We start from the raw sequence: 20,418 nt of genomic DNA, 5'->3' as shown, positions 1-20,418 counted from the left end.
TACTCTGCTAGGAATTGTCTTGCATCTCCTAGCTCTGTGGAGTTTAGGCCACGCCCCTAGCAGTCACGTGCTTCAGGTCCTGCGGGTGTGAAGTACACATCTACTCGGTTGCTGCCCGCTCCACAGGTATCTTTGAGCACTGTTCGCTTTACTCAGGACACGCGCACTGGCTCAGTGAGCAAGTTCAGTGCGGTGTCTCTGACAGAAAATTTTTGTGAAAAAAAAGTACTTTTTCATTTTTATGGATCAATTTGTGAAGCACCTGGGGGTTCAAAGTGCTCATATGCATCTAGATAAGTTCCTTGGGGGTCTAGTTTACAAAATGGGGTCACTTGAGGGGGAGCTCCAATGTTTAGGTACACAGGGGCTCTCCAAACGCGACATGGCAACCGCTAAATATTCCAGCATATTTTCCATTCAAAAAGTCAAATAGCGCTCCTTCCCTTCCGAGCCCTGCCGTGCGCCCAAACAGTGGTTTATGACCACATATGAGGTATCGGTTTACTCAGGAGAAATTGCTCAACAAATTTTGCGAACCATTTTATCCTGTTGCCCATGTGAAAATGAAAAAATTGATGCTAAAAGAACATTTTTGTTGGAAAAATTAAAGTGTCCATTTTTCCTTCCACGTTGCTTTAGTTCCTGTGAAGCACCTGAAGGGTTAATAATCTTCTTGAATGTAGTTTAGAGCACCTTGAGGGGTGCAGTTTTTAGAATGGTGTCACTTTTGGGTATTTTCTGCCATAGAAACCCCTCAAAGGGAAATCAGAGGGACAGGTGGTCGCTAAAAAAAAATGGTTTTGTAAATTTTGTTGTAAAGATGAGAAATCACTGTCAACTTTTCCATGATTCCAATTTCACATGGTTGAGCGCACTTGGGATCTGCCCCCAAGGCCCTGCCCATGCCCAATGTTTGGTCCGTAGACCGCGGCTAGGAGTTAGTCCCGCTTTTGTGCCCAGCAGTGATGGTGGATCTGCTGGGCTTCAGGGCGCTGGATGCTTAGGTTTCCTGTCTTTCAGATGGTTCTAGGGCAACAGTGACAACAAGCAAATACTCGAGCAGCCCTGGATAATCCATGCCGGCAGGATGATAAGATCCGGCGGAAGATGGAACCTATGAGAAGAGAAGTGAATATAATGTAAGTGATGGGACGCCATCGGACATGATACTACTGTGCGGTCACTGTGGCCGGACGGCAGAGGAATATTATCACACAGAGGTCAGGGGTCATTGTCAGCCATCATACATGTGATAATCCCATCACTGACAGATGACATCTGCTCCACATGAGTGATTCTCACTGACATCACACAGCATGGGGCTGATTCTCACACTTACCTCGTCTCTTTTTCCCCTTTTTTCCTTTTTCTGATTTTTCTTCTTTATTACTCAGATTTGTTGCAGATATTCTTTCTGTCTGAGCTGGAAAATCTGATCAGAAAGTAAAAAACAAAACCTCAGTAATGACATATCCTAATGGGATCTGCTTTGTCTCCTGTATATAGTAGGATTGTTCTAGTCCTGTCTCCTATAGTCCTGATAATCTGGTATTATATCATAATAGGGCAGAATAAGTCCTATATAATGTACATAATCCCATCTGAGGGGCATTAGATGTGTCACTGATATAGAGCAGTAAGCGCCCTGTGTGCCGCCATGTGGTGCATCACTGATGAGCGATATTCTACTATAGGAGACAATGTCGCCTTATGATGATGTAGGTTATTGGATCCCACAACGCATCTCACAGAATCCATGAAAAAGCTCCTGTGCAAAATTAGTGAAATAGAGATGCAGTATGGGCCCATGGGCAACATAAATAACAAAGGAGACCTATTACAGAAAAACCATGTGGAGATATTGGAGCCTTGAAGTCAACATTCACATTGTTTTTGCTGTAGACATGGACATACCTGATAGTGGGGACGAGGATGGTAAGATGGTAATAGCGTCGTCGTCTCCATCAGATACGGGGACAGATCCTTTCTGCCTGTTAGGAAGAAAAAAACTCATAAATCACAAGTAAACACATTATAAAAGGGGTTGTCTATAAGAACACCAACTATAAGGCCTAATGGGAGATATGACTGCCATAGTAGGGAAGGTCTTCTGCTCAACGCTACCTTCTACTAAGAATGTGTGGCATGTAATACTACATCTCTCCTACAGTGTCGGCAGCACGAAAAATGCTCAACCGGCGGCAGATATGGGCTGTTATCACCAATGGTTTCTGAAGCCAAATGCACAATGACCGCTAACCATGGGATGGTGGGTGCTGCATGTGATATTCTGGTATTTATGTCCTATATTTGGTGATGAGCTCCCAGTAATGACCCCATAATCTACTTACTTTTCTGAAACGTTTGTGTTGGATTTTGGTGCACACTCTGGAGGGGACTCGGGATCCTCCTCATCCTCTGAGTCCAGATGTTTCTTTATCTCAGAATGATCTACAAGACATAGGTAATGAAGTGTTATTAGAGGTTGTCAGTATAACGTAGTCACCATTTATACATGAAACATGGAAAACATAAAAACCATGTGGAGATATTTGAGCCTTGAAGTCAACATTCACATTGTTGGTGCTGTAGACATAGACATACCTGATAGATGGGACAAGGATGGCAAGAGAAAAGCAGAATCGTCACTATCAAATATGAGGACAGATTCTTTCTGCCTGTATGGAAGAAGAAAAACAAGTAAATCATAAGTAAACGCATTATAAAAGGGGTTGTCTCACTATAAGAACACCGACTATAAGGCCTAATAGGACATATGACTGCCATAGTGGGGAAGGTCTTCTGCTCAAAACTAACTTTTATAGAGCAGAGCAGAAAACAAATACCATGAATATCTGGCATATTATATGACATCTTTCCTATAGTGTTGGGGGGCAGCACTAAAAATGCATAACCATCCACAATTATGGGCTGTTATCACCAGAAGTTACTAATGCCAAATGCACAATGACCGCTAACCAAGGGATGGTGGATGCTGCATGTGATATTATGGTATTTATGGCCTATATTTGGTGATGAGCTCCCAGTAATGACCCCATAATCTACTTACTTTTCTGAAACGTTTGTGCTGGATTTTGGTGCACACTCTGGAGGGGACTCGGGATCCTCCTCATCCTCTGAGTCCAGATGTTTCTTTATCTCAGAATGATCTACAAGACATAGGTAATGAAGTGTTATTAGAGGTTGTCAGTATAACATAGTCACCATTTATACATGAAACATGGAAAACATAAAAACCATGTATGGATATTTGAGCCTTGAAGTCAACATTCACATTGTTGGTGCTGTAGACATGGACATACCTGATAGATGGGACAAGGATGGCAAGCGAAAAGCAGAATCATCACTATCAAATATGAGGACAGATTCTTTCTGCCTGTATGGAAGAAGAAAAACAAGTAAATCACAAGTAAACGCATTATAAAAGGGGTTGTCTCACTATAAGAACACCGACTATAAGGCCTAATAGGACATATGACTGCCATAGTGGGGAAGGTCTTCTGCTCAAAACTAACTTTTATGGAGTGGAGCAGAAAACAAGTACCAAGAATATCTGGCATATTATACGACATCTCTCCTACAGTGTTGGGGGCAGCACTAAAAATGCATAACCATCCACAATTATGGGCTGTTATCAGAAGAAGTTACTAAGACCAAATGCACAATGACCGCTAATCATGGGATGGTGGATGCTGCATGTGATATTATGGTATTTATATCCTATATTTGGTGATGAGCTCCCAGTAATGACCCCATAAGCTACTTACTTTTCTGAGACATTTGTGCTAGATTTTGGTGCACACTCTGGAGGGGACTCGGGATCCTCCTCATCCTCTGAGTCCAGATGTTTCTTCATCTCAGAATGATCTAGAAGACATAGGTAATGAAGTGTTATTAGAGGTTGTCAGTATAACATGGTCACCATTTATACATGAAACATGGAAAACTTAAGAGACCTATTACAGAAAAACCATGTGGAAATATTGGAGCCTTGAAGTCAACATTCCCATTGTAGGTGCTGTAGACATGGACATACCTGACAGTTGGAACAAGAATGGCAAGAAATAAATAGCGTTGTCGCTATCAGATAAGGGAACAGATTCTTTCTGCCTGTTTGGAAGAAGAAAAACATGTAAATCACAAGTAAACGCATTATAAAAGGGGTTGTCTCATTATAAGAACACCGACAATAAGGCCTAATAGGACATATGACTGCCATAGCGGGGAAGGTCTTCTGCTCAAAACTAACTTTTATCGAGTAGAGTGGAAAACAACTACCATGAATATCTGGCATATAATAATACATCTCTCCTTCAGAGTGGGCAGTTCTAAAAATGCATGACTGGCCTCGATCATAGGCTGTTATCACCAGCAATTACTAAGGCCAAAAGCACATTGACTGCTAACCATGGGATGGTGGATGTTGCATTTGATATTATGATATTTATGTCCCATATTTGGTGTGCACATAATCAGCCTCGAGATCCCAGTAATAGCCCCATAATCTACTCACATTTCTGAGATATTTGTGCTGGATTCTAGGGTACAATCTGGAGAAGACTTGGGATTCTCATTAATCTTCATTATGTTAGCGGTGGTAAGGAGCTACATGCGGAAGCAATAAGATATGAAATAATTGTATGTCTACCTTCATAGGTCTTTTTATACATATTTTTGATTTATTAATCACATACTTACTTTAAAAAGCCTTTCAGAAGATGATGTAAAATTTTTAAAGTCAAGGCTCTCATTGTCCTCACTTGTGGCCTTCTCATCCTCTGAGACCAGATGTTTCTTCATATCCCAAAGGTCTGCAAGACATAGGTAATGAAGTGTTATTAGAGATTGTCAGTATAATAGAGTCACCATTTATTAATGGGAACCAATTGTCACAAAATAAGGAAGACGAGACAAACAGACACTTAGTCTAGATGATGGCTCCTTCTACTTACTGGTAAATAAGCTGGTGTCCACAAGCTGAGGAACGTACACTAGCTTTTGACTTAGAAGGGAATCAAAGTCTAAGTCAACAAGAAATGGATGACCCCTGATCTCAAAAGCTCCTCCTGGATAAAGGAAAACAAAAGTGATTCGGACATTGTCAGAGACAGCTTCATATCTGAACAGTTTATCTTAATTAGAACTAATTACACAACTGAGCAGACATGTAGGAAATAGAATGAAAATCTTAGTAGGGAGAACTATAAATGATGAAGCTGATAGAGAAGTAATGATCCTCATGGACATGAGTGATACGTCATCGGTGTAACAAGGGAATATTGATATTATTGTATCTGTTACCTGTCCCAAGTCTATCCACAGGATTTGCTCTGAGCAGCTGACTGATGAGGTCCTGCAGAAGGCTATCCACAGGATTTATACTGAGCAGCTGAGTGATGAGGTCCTGCAGCTGAGTGATGGGGTCCTGATCATCGGATAGAGTAGCTTGATAAGTATCCCAAATTATATCTCCTGTTATATAGAAAGTTACAGAAAATAAATCCTCTGTATTGGACTATAAGGTAAAGCAAAGGAAATAACTAAAGCCATGTAACCAGGCAAAGCAATGATGGGATTATTCTACTTACCACCGACAATATTTTTATTCAGCCCAGTTTGGAAATCCCCATCAAATGGTGTATAGCCATGGACAAATTCATATATTATGATGCCCATTGACCACCAGTCAATAGGTCTTCCGTAGCCTTTCTTCAGGATGACCTCAGGGGCTGTGTACCACGGGGTGCCGCACACCTGGAAACCAACAGAAGATAGAGATGAGAATCGATGAAACGATTATTATGACAAGTTCTTGACATAATAACAGAATTAGAGAAGATAAAATATCAGTGGAAAAGCTGTCTAAAAATGAAGAATGTGGGGAAGAGAAAATAGAGTTATGAGATTTGTACAGAACAAGCTAAGTTCCTGTGTGTAATGCTGACCTCCTCATCCTGGAACTCTCTGGAGATGTCCTCTGCTGATTGCTTGTAGATGTTGGTGTGTGGTATCATGACACCAACTTTTGAAAGTCCAAAGTCGCTAATTTTAATATGTCCAGCAGATGTTATCAGGAAGCTGTGAAAGAGAAGATGATTTTAGCTTTATTGTCCGTGAGATGATAAGGGATAACTTCCCCCCTTTGTTATACTACAGGTATGCACTTACTTCTCCGGCTTCAGGTCTCTGTGCACCACACCGTAACTATGCAGGTATTCCACACCAAGGACCGCTTCTGCAAAGTACAAGCGGGCCAACAAGACAGGGAAATGACCCATCATGTTTAGAAGGGTCCGACAGTCTCCACCTATAGAAGAAAGGAAATATGACCGGTGAGGGGTTTATACAGCAGAACACCATGATCTATAAAGAGAAGTGAGCAGAAACATTGGGGCAGGAGAAAATATATAAGCACAGAATGTACAGAATATTAGTCTGAGGTCATGATGAAATTGTTGTCCAAGTAACTAATGACATAAAGTGATGTCACATCTCGTCTACAGCTGGAGATATTGACGTGCTCAGTGCGGACCGACAGGGAGATCCCACACATCAATGACTTTCCGGGCACCATGGTAAGAGATAACCTATAGTAAATGCTCTGTGGGGATGTAACCGTCCATGGGGATAAGTCTTAATGATGTGAGAGGTGATAAGATGTCAGCAGACATGGGCTGAATATAACACAAGGTGTGGGTCCTACCTCCTACATACTCCATGACCATACAAAGGTCAGATCTCATAGGGAAAGAGCAGAGCATGGAGGCCACAAAGGGACAATCTGCGAATGTTAGGATGTCCCGCTCCAGAAAGGCCATGTCCACTCTAATAGGAGTTTTCAGGCTCCTCTTGGTCACTTTCTTCATGGCAAAGGTCTGTTGTGATTCTTTGTGGCGCACTAGGTAGACGGCCCTGAAGAGAAGGAGAATCCATGGTTTATAATAAAGCCTTATTAACAGTCTATATACACAAGTCATTCCATGATCTTTTATACTAATGTTTAATACCAGCTAGAAATCCACATCTAGAACCCATGAAATAACACTCCATAGATGATGGGAGGTCTGCACCACGCCACGTCTGCCCTCACCAGGTCACATTGTAGATGAGAGAATCTACCGAAATTCATCTTGGGCAGATTCCCTATAACCCACCAATAGATAGGATTCAGTAAAAATAAAAATTGGATAAAATTGAAAATGCTCCAATAGTCGTAAGAAGTTGGTTTTTGGCTTTCTCCACAGCCCGTGGCAGAATAAATGGAGGGGCAGGAAGAGGTTAAAATTTAATTAAACACATTAGACCCACTTGTCCTCGTCCCTGCCCATCCATCATTGCAGTGCTCCGTCCTCTGTGCCGGTCTTTGGCTGTTCTTCCTCCTGCTGCTGGGGCCGGTGATCAGACTCACATGGTTATGGTGGAGGGTGGGGGTGCAGATGTCATTACCGTCAGTATCGTGTCACCCCTCACGTGACCGTGTGCAACCAATTACTCTTATCAGCTCCATAATGGGGCCCCAAAAAACCTAAGATCGATGCGGAGGACAGGGAAACTGGTGTAGGCGGAAGCAGAAGAGCAGAGGAGGTCTAGGACCGGGGAGTGTCGTCTATTATATCATCCCTTTCCTTACAGACTGATTGGTTACAGAACAGTTCGCTCAGCTGTATATAACTGAGCTGAATAGTGACCTGGAGATGTGGACTCCAATCGTTTCCCTATGACAACACTGACTGGCAGAGCACAGAGGCCGAAGCATTGTCATAGGGAACCCTGAGAAATGGGGATTATGGGAATAGAAATCTCACCCAAAACCTCCTCTGCCGATCAGTTTAGATGTTTCATAGTCGCTCATACGCGGTTCTCCTGCCGGGATCAATGATTTCATCAAGTCCTAAAAAAGAATAAGAAATAATACTAAGATCTAGAAGCTGCAGGAAAACATCTCAGGATGAATCTGTCAGCAGCATAAACCTGGTGACAGATTCCATTTACTATAAATACTATTCTCTAACACCAAAGAGTCATCTACGCTTAGAACAGAGCCGTCCCATGGTTATATGGGGATAATACTGGATGGGTCACTCACACCCCATGATCTGGTGATACACAGACACCCCCTATGGCTCTATAATACTTACACCGGCAGATTCTTGGATCTCCGGGATCCCACAGATTCCACTGTTGGGATTCGCCAGCGCTGATGGTACTAAAATAGTGATAAAGTGATGAAGAAATAAAATATATTAGTCGATATCAATCCTACATACATAATACTGCAACATAAGGGAGAAATAACAAGACGTCTGTAAACGGGAATAATACGGACGTATGGTGCATCCATAGATTAATGTAAGGTAAGTGGTGGCGGACCCCCAATCATCACATGAATGAGGACCCCCACCCTCGCTGCACACTCCTATATGTAACATGTGCTGACAGGTCCCATTACATGGAGTAGAGAGTGATCTGCCATTATTCCCTGCTGTGTAATATCTGTATATAATAGGGGAACGTCCTACACCGTCATCCCACCACTCCTATATGTAACATGTGCTGACAGGTCCATTACATGGAGTAGAGAGTGATCTGCCATTATTCCCTGCTGTGTAATATCTGGATATAATAGGGGAACGTCCTACACCGTCATCCCACCACTCCTATATGTAACATGTGCTGACAGGTCCATTACATGGAGTAGAGAGTGATCTGCCATTATTCCCTGCTGTGTAATATCTGTATATAATAGGGGAACATCCTACACCGTCATCCCACCACTCCTATATGTAATATGTGCTGACAGGTTCCATTACATGGAGTAGAGAGTGATCTGCCATTATTCCCTGCTGTGTAATATCTGGATATAATAGGGGAACGTCCTACACCGTCATCCCACCACTCCTATATGTAATATGTGCTGACAGGTTCCATTACATGGAGTAGAGAGTGATCTGCCATTATTCCCTGCTGTGTAATATCTGTATATAATAGGGGAACGTCCTACACCGTCATCCCACCACTCCTATATGTAACATGTGCTGACAGGTCCCATTACATGGAGTAGGGAGTGATCTGTCATTATTCCCTGCTGTGTAATATCTGTATATAATAGGGGAACATCCTACACCGTCATCCCACCACTCCTATATGTAACATGTGCTGACAGGTCCCATTCCATGGAGTAGGGAGTGATCTGCCATTATTCCCTGCTGTGTAATATCTGGATATAATAGGGGAACGTCCTACACCGTCATCCCACCACTCCTATATGTAATATGTGCTGACAGGTTCCATTACATGGAGTAGAGAGTGATCTGCCATTATTCCCTGCTGTGTAATATCTGGATATAATAGGGGAACGTCCTACACCGTCATCCCACCACTCCTATATGTAATATGTGCTGACAGGTTCCATTACATGGAGTAGAGAGTGATCTGCCATTATTCCCTGCTGTGTAATATCTGGATATAATAGGGGAACGTCCTACACCGTCATCCCACCACTCCTATATGTAATATGTGCTGACAGGTCCATTACATGGAGTAGAGAGTGATCTGCCATTATTCCCTGCTGTGTAATATCTGGATATAATAGGGGGAACGTCCTACACCATCATCCCACCACTCCTATATGTAACATGTGCTGACAGGTCCCATTACATGGAGTAGAGAGTGATCTACCATTATTCCCTGCTGTGTAATATCTGTATATAATAGGGGAACGTCCTACACCGTCATCCCACCACTCCTATATGTAACATGTGCTGACAGGTCCTATTCCATGGAGTAGAGAGTGATCTGCCATTATTCCCTGCTGTGTAATATCTGGATATAATAGGGGAACGTCCTACACCGTCATCCCACCACTCCTATATGTAATATGTGCTGACAGGTTCCATTACATGTAGTAGAGAGTGATCTGCCATTATTCCCTGCTGTGTAATATCTGGATATAATAGGGGAACGTCCTACACCGTCATCCCACCACTCCTATATGTAATATGTGCTGACAGGTCCCATTACATGGAGTAGAGAGTGATCTGCCATTATTCCCTGCTGTGTAATATCTGGATATAATAGGGGGAACGTCCTACACCGTCATCCCACCACTCCTATATGTAATATGTGCTGACAGGTCCATTACATGGAGTAGAGAGTGATCTGCCATTATTCCCTGCTGTGTAATATCTGGATATAATAGGGGGAACGTCCTACACCGTCATCCCACCACTCCTATATGTAATATGTGCTGACAGGTCCATTACATGGAGTAGAGAGTGATCTGCCATTATTCCCTGCTGTGTAATATCTGGATATAATAGGGGGAACGTCCTACACCATCATCCCACCACTCCTATATGTAACATGTGCTGACAGGTCCCATTACATGGAGTAGAGAGTGATCTACCATTATTCCCTGCTGTGTAATATCTGTATATAATAGGGGAACGTCCTACACCGTCATCCCACCACTCCTATATGTAACATGTGCTGACAGGTCCCATTCCATGGAGTAGAGAGTGATCTGCCATTATTCCCTGCTGTGTAATATCTGGAGATTCATTGTAGGAGGTTATGTGATCGGTTCACCTGTGATCAGATCGCTGCTCAGCTCCGGCTGACTCCTATTAGAGTCAGGGGTTTCCTGGGTCACAGTCGCCCCATATTCGTCGTCGCCTTCTGGTGTTTCCTGATAGATATAATACAGTTAATTAATATGTGGAAGATTTCACTAAATCACCAAATACATGAATCAGGAAGGAGTAAACCAACATTTACTGATGCACCAACTGTAACTCTACAAATCACGCGCCATCATGAGAACTTTTCTTAGAAACGTCTCTCACTTATGTGGATTATGTGACACCAGATCTTCTGATATCTGATTGGTGATCTGGAGAAGATCAGAAAACAAGGACGTGTGATAGAGAAGATGATGGCTCCTTACCGGGCGTTCCGGCGAGCAGGCCGGACCTTCTAATACACGCAGGACTTCTTCGGCCAGTTCCTTAACAAAAGCCAAATCTCCATATTGAGATCTATTTTCAGCCTATAAAGAAGAAAAGACACAAAAAGAAAAATTCAGAGATAAGAAAGGAAACAATGGAGGCGGCCATTGTATGTGTCCTCTGCTCCTCTCTGCAGATACAACGACTCCATATCTAGGGACTCGTTGTGTTTTATATGGAAGGAAAGAAGCTTCTCTCCCACCATTATTATCTATGACTATGGAGAAGATTTGTGCCGAGTGTCCACCACTTACCTGCTGTAGTAATGTTCTGATGTTGTGACGTAAATCCGTCAGATACTCTGATGTTAGTTTATCTTCATTGTTTTTGGTCAGGCAGTCATTGACTAGCTCCACCACCAGCCGGTGAGTGAAGCAGAGGACGCCATCGGGTGGTAGAAGCTCAGTGTTAGGGAGATTGTTGGTAAGAGTCTCCAACAGAGCATCTACCTGAAAATCGCTCAGACATAATCCAGACATAGTGAAAAATTGCAAACGCTCTCAGTCACTATAGAACCATAAATGGCACCGGTGACCCTGTGAACATTCTATAAGTAGGGACTGAGCTGTGATGTCACAATGGCCAAGAATCACCTGTGATGTCATAATGGGCTAGCATCACCAGTGATGTCATAATGGGCTAGCATCACCAGTGATGTCATAATGGGCTAGCATCACCAGTGATGTCATAATGGGCTAGCATCACCAGTGATATCATAATGGGCTAGCATCACCAGTGATATCATAATGGGCTAGCATCACCAGTGATGTCATAATGGGCTAGCATCACCAGTGATGTCACAATGGGCTAGCATCACCAGTGATGTCACAATGGGCTAGCATCGCCAGTGATGTCACAATGGGCTAGCATCACTCTGTCACTCTGATGGTCCGTATGGCATGTGACTGTTTTCTGGCTCTGTCTGGTTTTTTCCCGTGCTGAATACAAGTATTTGCTGTGCTTTTACATGCATTTTTTAATTCACTTGAATAAGTAAAATTTGCTGCAAAACTCCTGAAACACTTGACAAACCACTGATTTAAAAAAACGCTGAGATTTCAGAATCCTTGTTTTCTAGGTCAGTACTATAAAATGAGTCTACATATTAGTCCATAAGAAATTGACCAGGTCACACTCCGTACATTAGATTCCTAAACAAGAGCCCCGATCATGGAAAAAAGGAGAGTCTCTATACAGGAGCCTCTCACATCATTAGAAGATCATCAAAAGGGAATTGATTTCAGTTCTTCAATACAAAAAGTGAGAGTCACCTATTCTATAGAGTCATTACACACAGACATCTCCATCTGTGATACTCACACTGACAGACTCATGGATCTCCGGGGGCTACGATTTTCCATTATCAGGATTTGCCAGCACATTTGTTCCTAAAATCTGAATAAAAAAATCTGAATAAATATAATATATTAGATTGTACCAATCCTAAATATGTAATGCAATGATATCATTAGGAAATGACAAATCTCCATGTTACACTGGGCAACACATTTTTTCCAAAGTTTTGCTTCCTTGAAAATGTGACGTGATTATAATAAACCCATTAGAGCCCAGCAGAAATATAATTTCAGATCGTCTGCATCACTTTACTGAACTTGAAAGGGTTCAAAGGCGGGCTACTAAAATGATAAATGGAGTTGGTTCACTACAATACCCAGAAAGGTTATCAAAATTAGGTCTATTTACTCTAGAAAAGAGAAGACTTAGGGGAGACCTAATATATATGTACAAGTATATCAGAGGGCAATACAGCGATCTCTCCAATGAACTGTTTGTACCAAGGACTGTGACAAGAACAAGGGGGCATTCTCTTCGCTTGGAGGAAAGACAATTTCTGCACCAGCATAGAAGAGGGTTCTTCACGGTAACAGCAGTGAGGCTCTGGAATTCTCTTCCTGAGGAAGTGGTGATGGCCAACTCACTGAATGAATTTAAGAAAGGAATGGAGGCTTTTCTTGTGAGTAACAGTATAGAAGGTTACGAATAAAGAATATTATAGGTAGATGGTTGACCCAGCTTAGGGGAAGGAATTTTTTTCCCTATGGAGAAAATTGGCTTCTCCTCTGTGGGTTTTTTGCCTTCCCCTGGATCAACAATGCAGAACAGCTGCACTAAAAATAGGCTGAACTAGATGGACATAAGGTCTTCCTTCAGCCTTCAAAACTATGTTACTATGTTACTTAGAAACGTTGTGAAACATGAGATGACGTTTTACGGATTATGAAGCATTAGGTCATTTGTAGTCACCGTCTGGTGCGTCCCGTACTAGTGTCCGGCAATAGTCAGCCAGCATTGATGGAGTCCAGGACACTTGATAATGCTTTTTCATAGTAGCAATATCTTTGGGAAACCATTCGCCATGGTCATTACTAATGGCACCAAGATTTACAGGGAAGAATTCCAAATGTGAATGCAAGAAATGAATGTTCAATGACATGTTGCACTTCATCGCTTTGTAAGCTTCCAGAAGGTTGATGACAGTTTGATGTAATTTGGGGTTGGGTTGTTGCGAAAAAAATTCTGGGAATCATCCTTGAATGATTTCCAAGCAATTTTCTCATTCCCCGCCAGCAGCTCCTTGAATTGCTTGTCATTCATGATGTGTCAGATTTGTGGACCAACAAAAATGCCTTCCTTAATCTCAGCGTCGGTTATTCTTGGGAACATTTGAATATTGAATTATTGATTAGTATTGGTATTGGACGGTGAACATTACCATTGTGTAACAAGACAGCCTGGAGTCTTTACACTGATGAGTCAATTAGGAGACACCACTGTCTTAACTCATGCGAGCAATCCAAAGCTGCAAACAACCCACCAATGTCGGTGCAAAAGCTCAGGTTGTCAACCAGTTCTAAGAACTGTGTTATGACATCTTAGCGGCTTCGAAAGACAGAAACTTTTGTAGCGGGTGACAGCAAATGCCATCCTTGAAGTCTTGAAGCCAGTAACTGCATTTGGTTTTGGCAAACATAAGTTCTGGAACAAGTCATTAAGTTCTGGCTGTGATATAAGATGAGGCTCACCAGACATACATGGCTCAATGTCTGAATCAGCATTGTTCCCCATCGCTGACCCATGGACAGCAACATCTTCATTGGATGCCTCCACTAGGCTCCTTGTCTCTAGAGGCTTTGCTACTGGACGAGGGTCATCATGTGGCACTGGTCTCATAACTGAAGGCAGATTAGGATATTCCATGGACTTCTTGTTCTTTTGTAGGAAAACCTGGGACATTGGTTAGACAGATGTAACAGTCACGTGATCCTTCTGTTCCTGGCACTGACTTATGAGAACCTCTCATCCAACCTGTAAGATCAACAGATGTGAGGAGCCCAGGATTTGTCTTGATCAAGCTCATAGGCTTTCATGATGAGAGCTGTCATGGTGCATCTTTGAGGCTTCAACATGTAAGAGGAAATCCCCTGTGACGTCACATAACCTCACCGTATCATATGAATGATGCCGTCAGCAATGTTTCTAGTCTCACTGCACATCAGGCATGCGCACTAACCTGTTACCATGTTTATTGTGGGCTAATGAAAGGGCAGGAATACAGTCACCAAATACTGCTTTACATAGCAGCCAATAAGACCTATATTGCATAAATAAGAATGATTAAATATGAATTCTGAAGCGGAACCTGTATAAAGTGCTATGTGCAAGTTAAAGTGACAGTGTACCTATTTATCAATTCAATAAAAACATGAAAAAGGAACTAGATGAGAGATAAACCCGATAATGTCTAGATATAATAAGTAAATGTGAATTAATAGCTGCCCCTAAAAGTGCTAATCAGTAGTGACAGAGTTCCGTTTCAATCCTAATGCACTGAGTCTACAAGTGGAAAACATTTTTTATTATTATGATCAAATATAGTGACTAATAAGATCATAATGTGCGGGTAAAGGGAACGCTACCCCACAACAAGCAAATGCTTCATAGTTCATTCCCACATTTGAAAAGTAAGTCCAAGAAGAAAATTGTATTGCAAATACCAACTATAGATTGTCATCTCGGTAGCACAAGGTTGTGGATGGAGGATCCTATCCACCAAAAGGATCATTTTCTGATGCGATCATTGATATAATGATGCCATATATGATGTAATATATCACCAAGGGATTCAGGAATCATCAGGGGTTAGAAACAAATAACATTTAATGGAAATAAACACACAAATTAAAATCTAAATAAGAGACAACATATTTAGAAATATGGGACAAAACTCAAATGTTCATTTAAACCTGATAGTGTCATGGTATCAAGGACTAAATCAATATCGTCTTTGAAGACAATGGAGTCTACGAGACAAGGGTGAGAGGGTGATGAAGGCTAAATTTATGTATAGCCGAAACGAGTTGTATGTCTAACAATAAACTGGATATTCCTTGAAATATTCGGAGTAATTAATGAATCAGCTGGAAGCGCTCCTTGACAAACTGGAAATCCTTTTCTGCATGGTTTCAAGGACTGCAATCCACCTAAATTCCCTATGAAGCACTGTAATCCACCTACATTCTCTTTGATGAACTGTGATTCACTTACATTCCCTATGAAGGACTGTAATCCACCTACATTCCCTTTGAAGGACTGTAATCCACCTACATTCCCTATGAAGGACTGTAATCCACCTATATTCCATATGAAGGACTGTAATTCACCTACGTACCCTATGAAGGACTGTAGTCCACCTACATTACCTTTGATGGACTGTGATTCACTTACATTCCCTTTGAAGGACTGTAATCCACCTACATTCCCTATGAAGGACTGTAATCCACCTATATTCTCTATGAAGGACTGTAATCCACCTATATTCCATATGAAGGACTGTAATCCACCTACGTACCCTATGAAGGACTGTAGTCCACCTACATTACCTTTGAATGACTGTATTCCACCTACATTCCTTTGGAAGGACTGTAACTCGCCTACATTGCATTCCCTTTGAAGGACTCTAATCCACCTACATTCCCTTTGAAGGACTGTAATCCACCTACATTCCCTCTGAAGGACTGTAATCCACCTACGTTCCCTTTGAAGGACTGTATTCCACCTACGTTCTGTTGGAAGGACTGTAATCCACCTGCAGTACATTCCCTTTAAAGGACTGTAATCCATGTACATTACCTTGGAAGGACTGTAATCTACCTACAGTACATTTCCTTTGAAGGACTGTAATCCATCTACATTCCCTTTGAAGGACTGCAATCCACCTACATTCTATTTGAAGGACTGAAATCCACCTACATTCCCTATGAAGGACTTTGAAGGACTGTAATCCATCCACAATCCTTTTGAAGAAACGTAATCCACCTACATTCCCTTTGAAGGACTGTAATCCACCTATATTCCCTTTGAAGGAATGTAAACCACCTATATTCCCTTTGAAGGACTGTAATCCACCTACATTCCCTTTGATGGACTGTAAACCACCTATATTCCCTTTGAAGGTCTGTAATCCACCTGCATTCCCTTTGAAGGACTGTAATCCACCTACATTCCCTTTGAAGGACTGTAATGCACCTATATTCCCTTTGAAGGACTGCAATCCACCTACATTCCCTTTGAAGGACTGAAATCCACCTACATTCCCTATGAAGGACTGAAATCCACCTACATTCCCTATGAAGGACTGTAAACCACCTATATTCCCTTTGAAGGACTGTAATCCACCTACATTCCCTTTGAAGGACTGTAATCCACCTATATTCCCTTTGAAGGACTGTAAACCACCTATATTCCCTTTGAAGGACTGTAATCCACCTACATTCCCTTTGAAGGACAGTAATCCACCTACATTCCCATTGAAGGACTGAAATCCATCTACATTCCCTATGAAGGACTGTAATCCACCTACGTTCCCTTTGAAGGACTGTAATCCACCTATATTCCCTTTGAAGGACAGTAATCCACCTATATTCCCTTTGAAGGACAGTAATCCACCTACATTCCCTTTGAAGGACTGAAATCCACCTACATTCCCTATGAAGGACTGTAATCCACCTACGTTCCCTATGAAGGACTGTAATCCACCTACATTCCCTATGAAGGACTGTAATCCACCTACATTCCCTTTGTATGACTGTAATCCACCTACATTCCCTTTAAAGGACTGTAATCCACCTACGTTCTTTTTGAAGGACTATAATCCCCCTGCATTCCCTTTGAAGCAATGGGATGAAATTGAATGGGAGGAGACACAGATTAGATATTAGAAAAAACTTTTTGACAGTTAGAGTGATCAATGAGTGGAACAGACTGCCACGAGAGGTGGTGAGTTCTCTTTCAATAAAAGTCTTCAAACCGAGGCTGGACAGACATCTGTCTGGGATGATTTGGCGAATCCTGCTTTGAGCAGGGGGTTGGACCAGATGGCCCAGGAGATCGCTTCCAACTCTACGATTCTATGATTCTTTGATAGCCTGTAATCCACCTACATTCCCTATGATGGACTGTAATCCACCTATATTCCCTCTGAAGGACTGTAATCCACCTATATTCCCTTTGAAGGACTGAAATCCACCTACATTCCCTATGAAGGACTGTAATCCACCTACATTCCCTTTGAAGGACTGAAATCCACCTATATTCCCTTTGAAGGACTGAAATACACCTACATTCCCTATGAAGGACTTTGAAGGACTGTAATCCATCCACAATCCTTTTGAAGGACTGTAATCCACCTACATTCCCTTTGAAGGACTGTAATCCACCTACATTCCCTTTGTAAGACTGTAATCCACCTACATTCCCTTTAAAGGACTGTAATCCACCTACATTCCCTTTGAAGCAATGGGATGAAACTGAATGGGAGGAGACACAGATTAGATATAAAAAACTTTTTGACAGTTAGAGTGATCAATGAGTGGAACAGACTGCCACGAGAGGTGGTGAGTTCTCCTTCAATAGAAGTCTTCAAACAGAGGCTGGACAGACATCTGTCTGGGATGATTTAGCGAATCCTGCTTTGAGCAGGGGGTTGGACCAGATGGCTCAGGAAATCCCTTCCAACTCTACGATTCTATGAAAGACTGTAATCCACCTATGTTCCCTTTGAAGGACTGTAAGCCACCTACATTCCCTTTGAAGGACTGTAATCCCCCTACATTCCCTTTGAAGGTCTGTAATCCCCCTACATTTCCTTTGAAGGACTGTAATCCACCTACATTCCCTTTGCGCCAACTGGTGACTGATATCTCCACCCCTTATTCTGGTATAAACTCTGTCAATACCCTTGACCTTCATTGTACATTTATGGTACAATTTGAAGTGCATGAGGATTGTTTAGAGTACCTGTATCCTCGGCATTTTGCGTGGACATGATGTCCCTCACATGTTCTCGAGTCCTGACACGCAGTTCGTGAGATGTGAATCCAATATAGACCATCTTACATGATATACTACGTGCGTCGTGTGACATGTGATATAATCTTTTATCTGTAACCCCTTCTCATGTACAGCACTGTGGAATCAATGGTGCTATATAAATAATAATAATATTAATATTTTGTACTCTCTAAGGCCATCTGATGGTGTAAAGGATGAGGCGCGCAGTACGTTCTTACAGGCGTCGCAGTCACAGCAAGGGTTACCTCCACATTTTTTTCTCCCCGCCTTAAAAAGTTCATGGGATTTCGGCACACAATGGATATTAACTAGAAAATCTTTCAGGGTTTTATTTCTTCTAGCTGTCATCAGGGCTGCCATCAGGGCATTACTGCCCTGACTGGCGTATGGGGCCCAGTGGGCAGAGGGTGCCCACATCGGGCCCCGTCTCATCTGTTCACCGGGCCTTACCGGCAGGCTAAACCAGGCCCGCACGTCAATAGTTCACAGTCGCCAGCCAATTGGAGACTGCCAGCTGACGTCAGCCGCAGCGCGCATGGTGAGTGCCTGCTTCAGCTGCGTGGAGGGGGCTTTGCCGCAGGAGTGCGGGCAGGTAAGAAGGACTTTTTATTTTTTAATTGAAAGCGGCAATCTGGGGGGGCCCAGGGCAGACTGTGAGACACGGGGGCAGAATGTGAGACATGGGGGCAGAATGCAAGACATGGGGGCAGAATGTGAGACACGGGGCAGAATGCAAGACATGGGGGCAGAATGCAAGACATGGAAGCAGAATGGACATGGGGCAGAATGTGAGACATGGGGGCAGAATGCAAGACATGGGGCAGAATGTGAGACATGGGGGCAGAATGCAAGACATGGGGCAGAGTGTGAGACATGGGGCAGAATGCGAGATACAGGGGCAGAATGGACATGGGGCAGAATGTGAGACGCGGGACAGAATTCGAGACAAGAGGGCAGTATGTGAGACATGGGGGCAGAATGCAAGACATGGGGGCAGAATGGACACGGGGCAGAATGTGAGACATGGGGGCAGATTATGACAGTGAGACACAGGAGGGGGGCAGAATGGATACGGGGCAGAATGTGACATTGAGACAAAGGAGGGGCAGAATGGACATGGGGAAGAATGTGACAGTGAGACACAGGAGGGGGCAGAATGTGAGACATGGGGGCAGAATGTGAGACATGGGGGCAGAATGTGACAGTGAGACACAGGAGGGGGCAGAATGTGACAGTGAGACAAAGGAGGAGGCAGAATGGACGCGGGGGAAGAATGTGACTGTGAGACACAGGATGGGGCAGAATGGATACGGGGCAGAATGTGACAGTGAGACAAAGTAGGGGGCAGAATGTGAGGCACAGGGGCAGAATGTGACAGTAAGACACAGGAGGGGGCAGAATGTGACTGAGACACAGGAGGGGGCAGAATGGACATGGGGCAGAATGTGACAGTGAGACACAGGAGGGGGCAGAATATGAGGCACAGGGGCAGAATGTGACAGTAAGACACAGGAGGGGGTAGAATGTGACAGTGAGACACAGGAGGGGGCAGAATGGACAAGGGGGCAGAATGTGACAGTGAGACACAGGAGGGGGCAGAATGTGAGGCATGAGGCAGAATGTGACATTGAGACACAGGAATCCAGAAGAATCCAGGATATCTATAAGCAGAAAGATAGTGAGGAAACACTTAGCTAACCTAAATGAATTCAAGTCTCCAGGTCCAGATGAATTACACCCCAGAGTACTGAAGGGGATAGCAGAAGAAATTTTTGAACCCCTCTCCATAATCTTTGAAAATTCTTGGAGAACAGGAGAAGTGCCAGAAGACTGGAGAAGAGCAAATGTTGCTCCTATCTTCAAAAAGGGGAAGAAGGTGGACCCAGGCAACTATAGGCCGGTGAGTCTGACTTCTATACCAGGAAAGATCTTTGAACAAATTATTAAACATGTATGTCAGTACCTGGATAAGAATGTGGTGATTAAACAGAGTCAGCATGGGTTTGTAACTAATAAGTCA

The 20,418-nt window shown here is 42.9% G+C and overlaps 1 protein-coding gene and 1 long non-coding RNA gene across 2 annotated transcripts; both read right to left on the bottom strand.

The window, feature by feature from the left end:
- Positions 1 to 1,337: 1,337 nt before the first annotated feature.
- Positions 1,338 to 2,475, bottom strand: LOC141082220 (uncharacterized). The gene is made up of 3 exons (XR_012230468.1): positions 2,352 to 2,475; positions 1,915 to 1,991; positions 1,338 to 1,432 (listed from the first exon to the last, which is right to left on the bottom strand). It is a non-coding gene; the product is annotated as an uncharacterized lncRNA (long non-coding RNA).
- A 176-nt stretch (positions 2,476 to 2,651) lies between these two features.
- LOC141082425 (microtubule-associated serine/threonine-protein kinase 3-like) lies at positions 2,652 to 18,438 on the bottom strand. The gene is made up of 18 exons (XM_073566367.1): positions 18,345 to 18,438; positions 12,466 to 12,470; positions 12,348 to 12,374; positions 10,967 to 11,068; positions 10,609 to 10,708; positions 8,160 to 8,227; positions 7,827 to 7,912; positions 6,725 to 6,933; positions 6,190 to 6,328; positions 5,967 to 6,099; positions 5,610 to 5,775; positions 5,323 to 5,493; positions 4,974 to 5,087; positions 4,720 to 4,832; positions 4,535 to 4,626; positions 4,058 to 4,131; positions 3,324 to 3,397; positions 2,652 to 2,678 (listed from the first exon to the last, which is right to left on the bottom strand). Exons 1-18 carry the CDS (start codon positions 18,436 to 18,438, stop codon positions 2,652 to 2,654), a joined length of 1,794 nt encoding a protein of 597 aa, XP_073422468.1.
- Between the last annotated feature and the right edge of the window lie 1,980 nt (positions 18,439 to 20,418).

This window comes from Dendrobates tinctorius, unplaced genomic scaffold (genome assembly GCF_039654945.1).
Source record: "Dendrobates tinctorius isolate UK_male_01 unplaced genomic scaffold, ASM3965494v1 ptg000017l, whole genome shotgun sequence".
Taxonomy (NCBI): Eukaryota; Metazoa; Chordata; class Amphibia; order Anura; family Dendrobatidae; genus Dendrobates; species Dendrobates tinctorius.
This window is presented reverse-complemented; position numbering and strand designations above follow the sequence as displayed.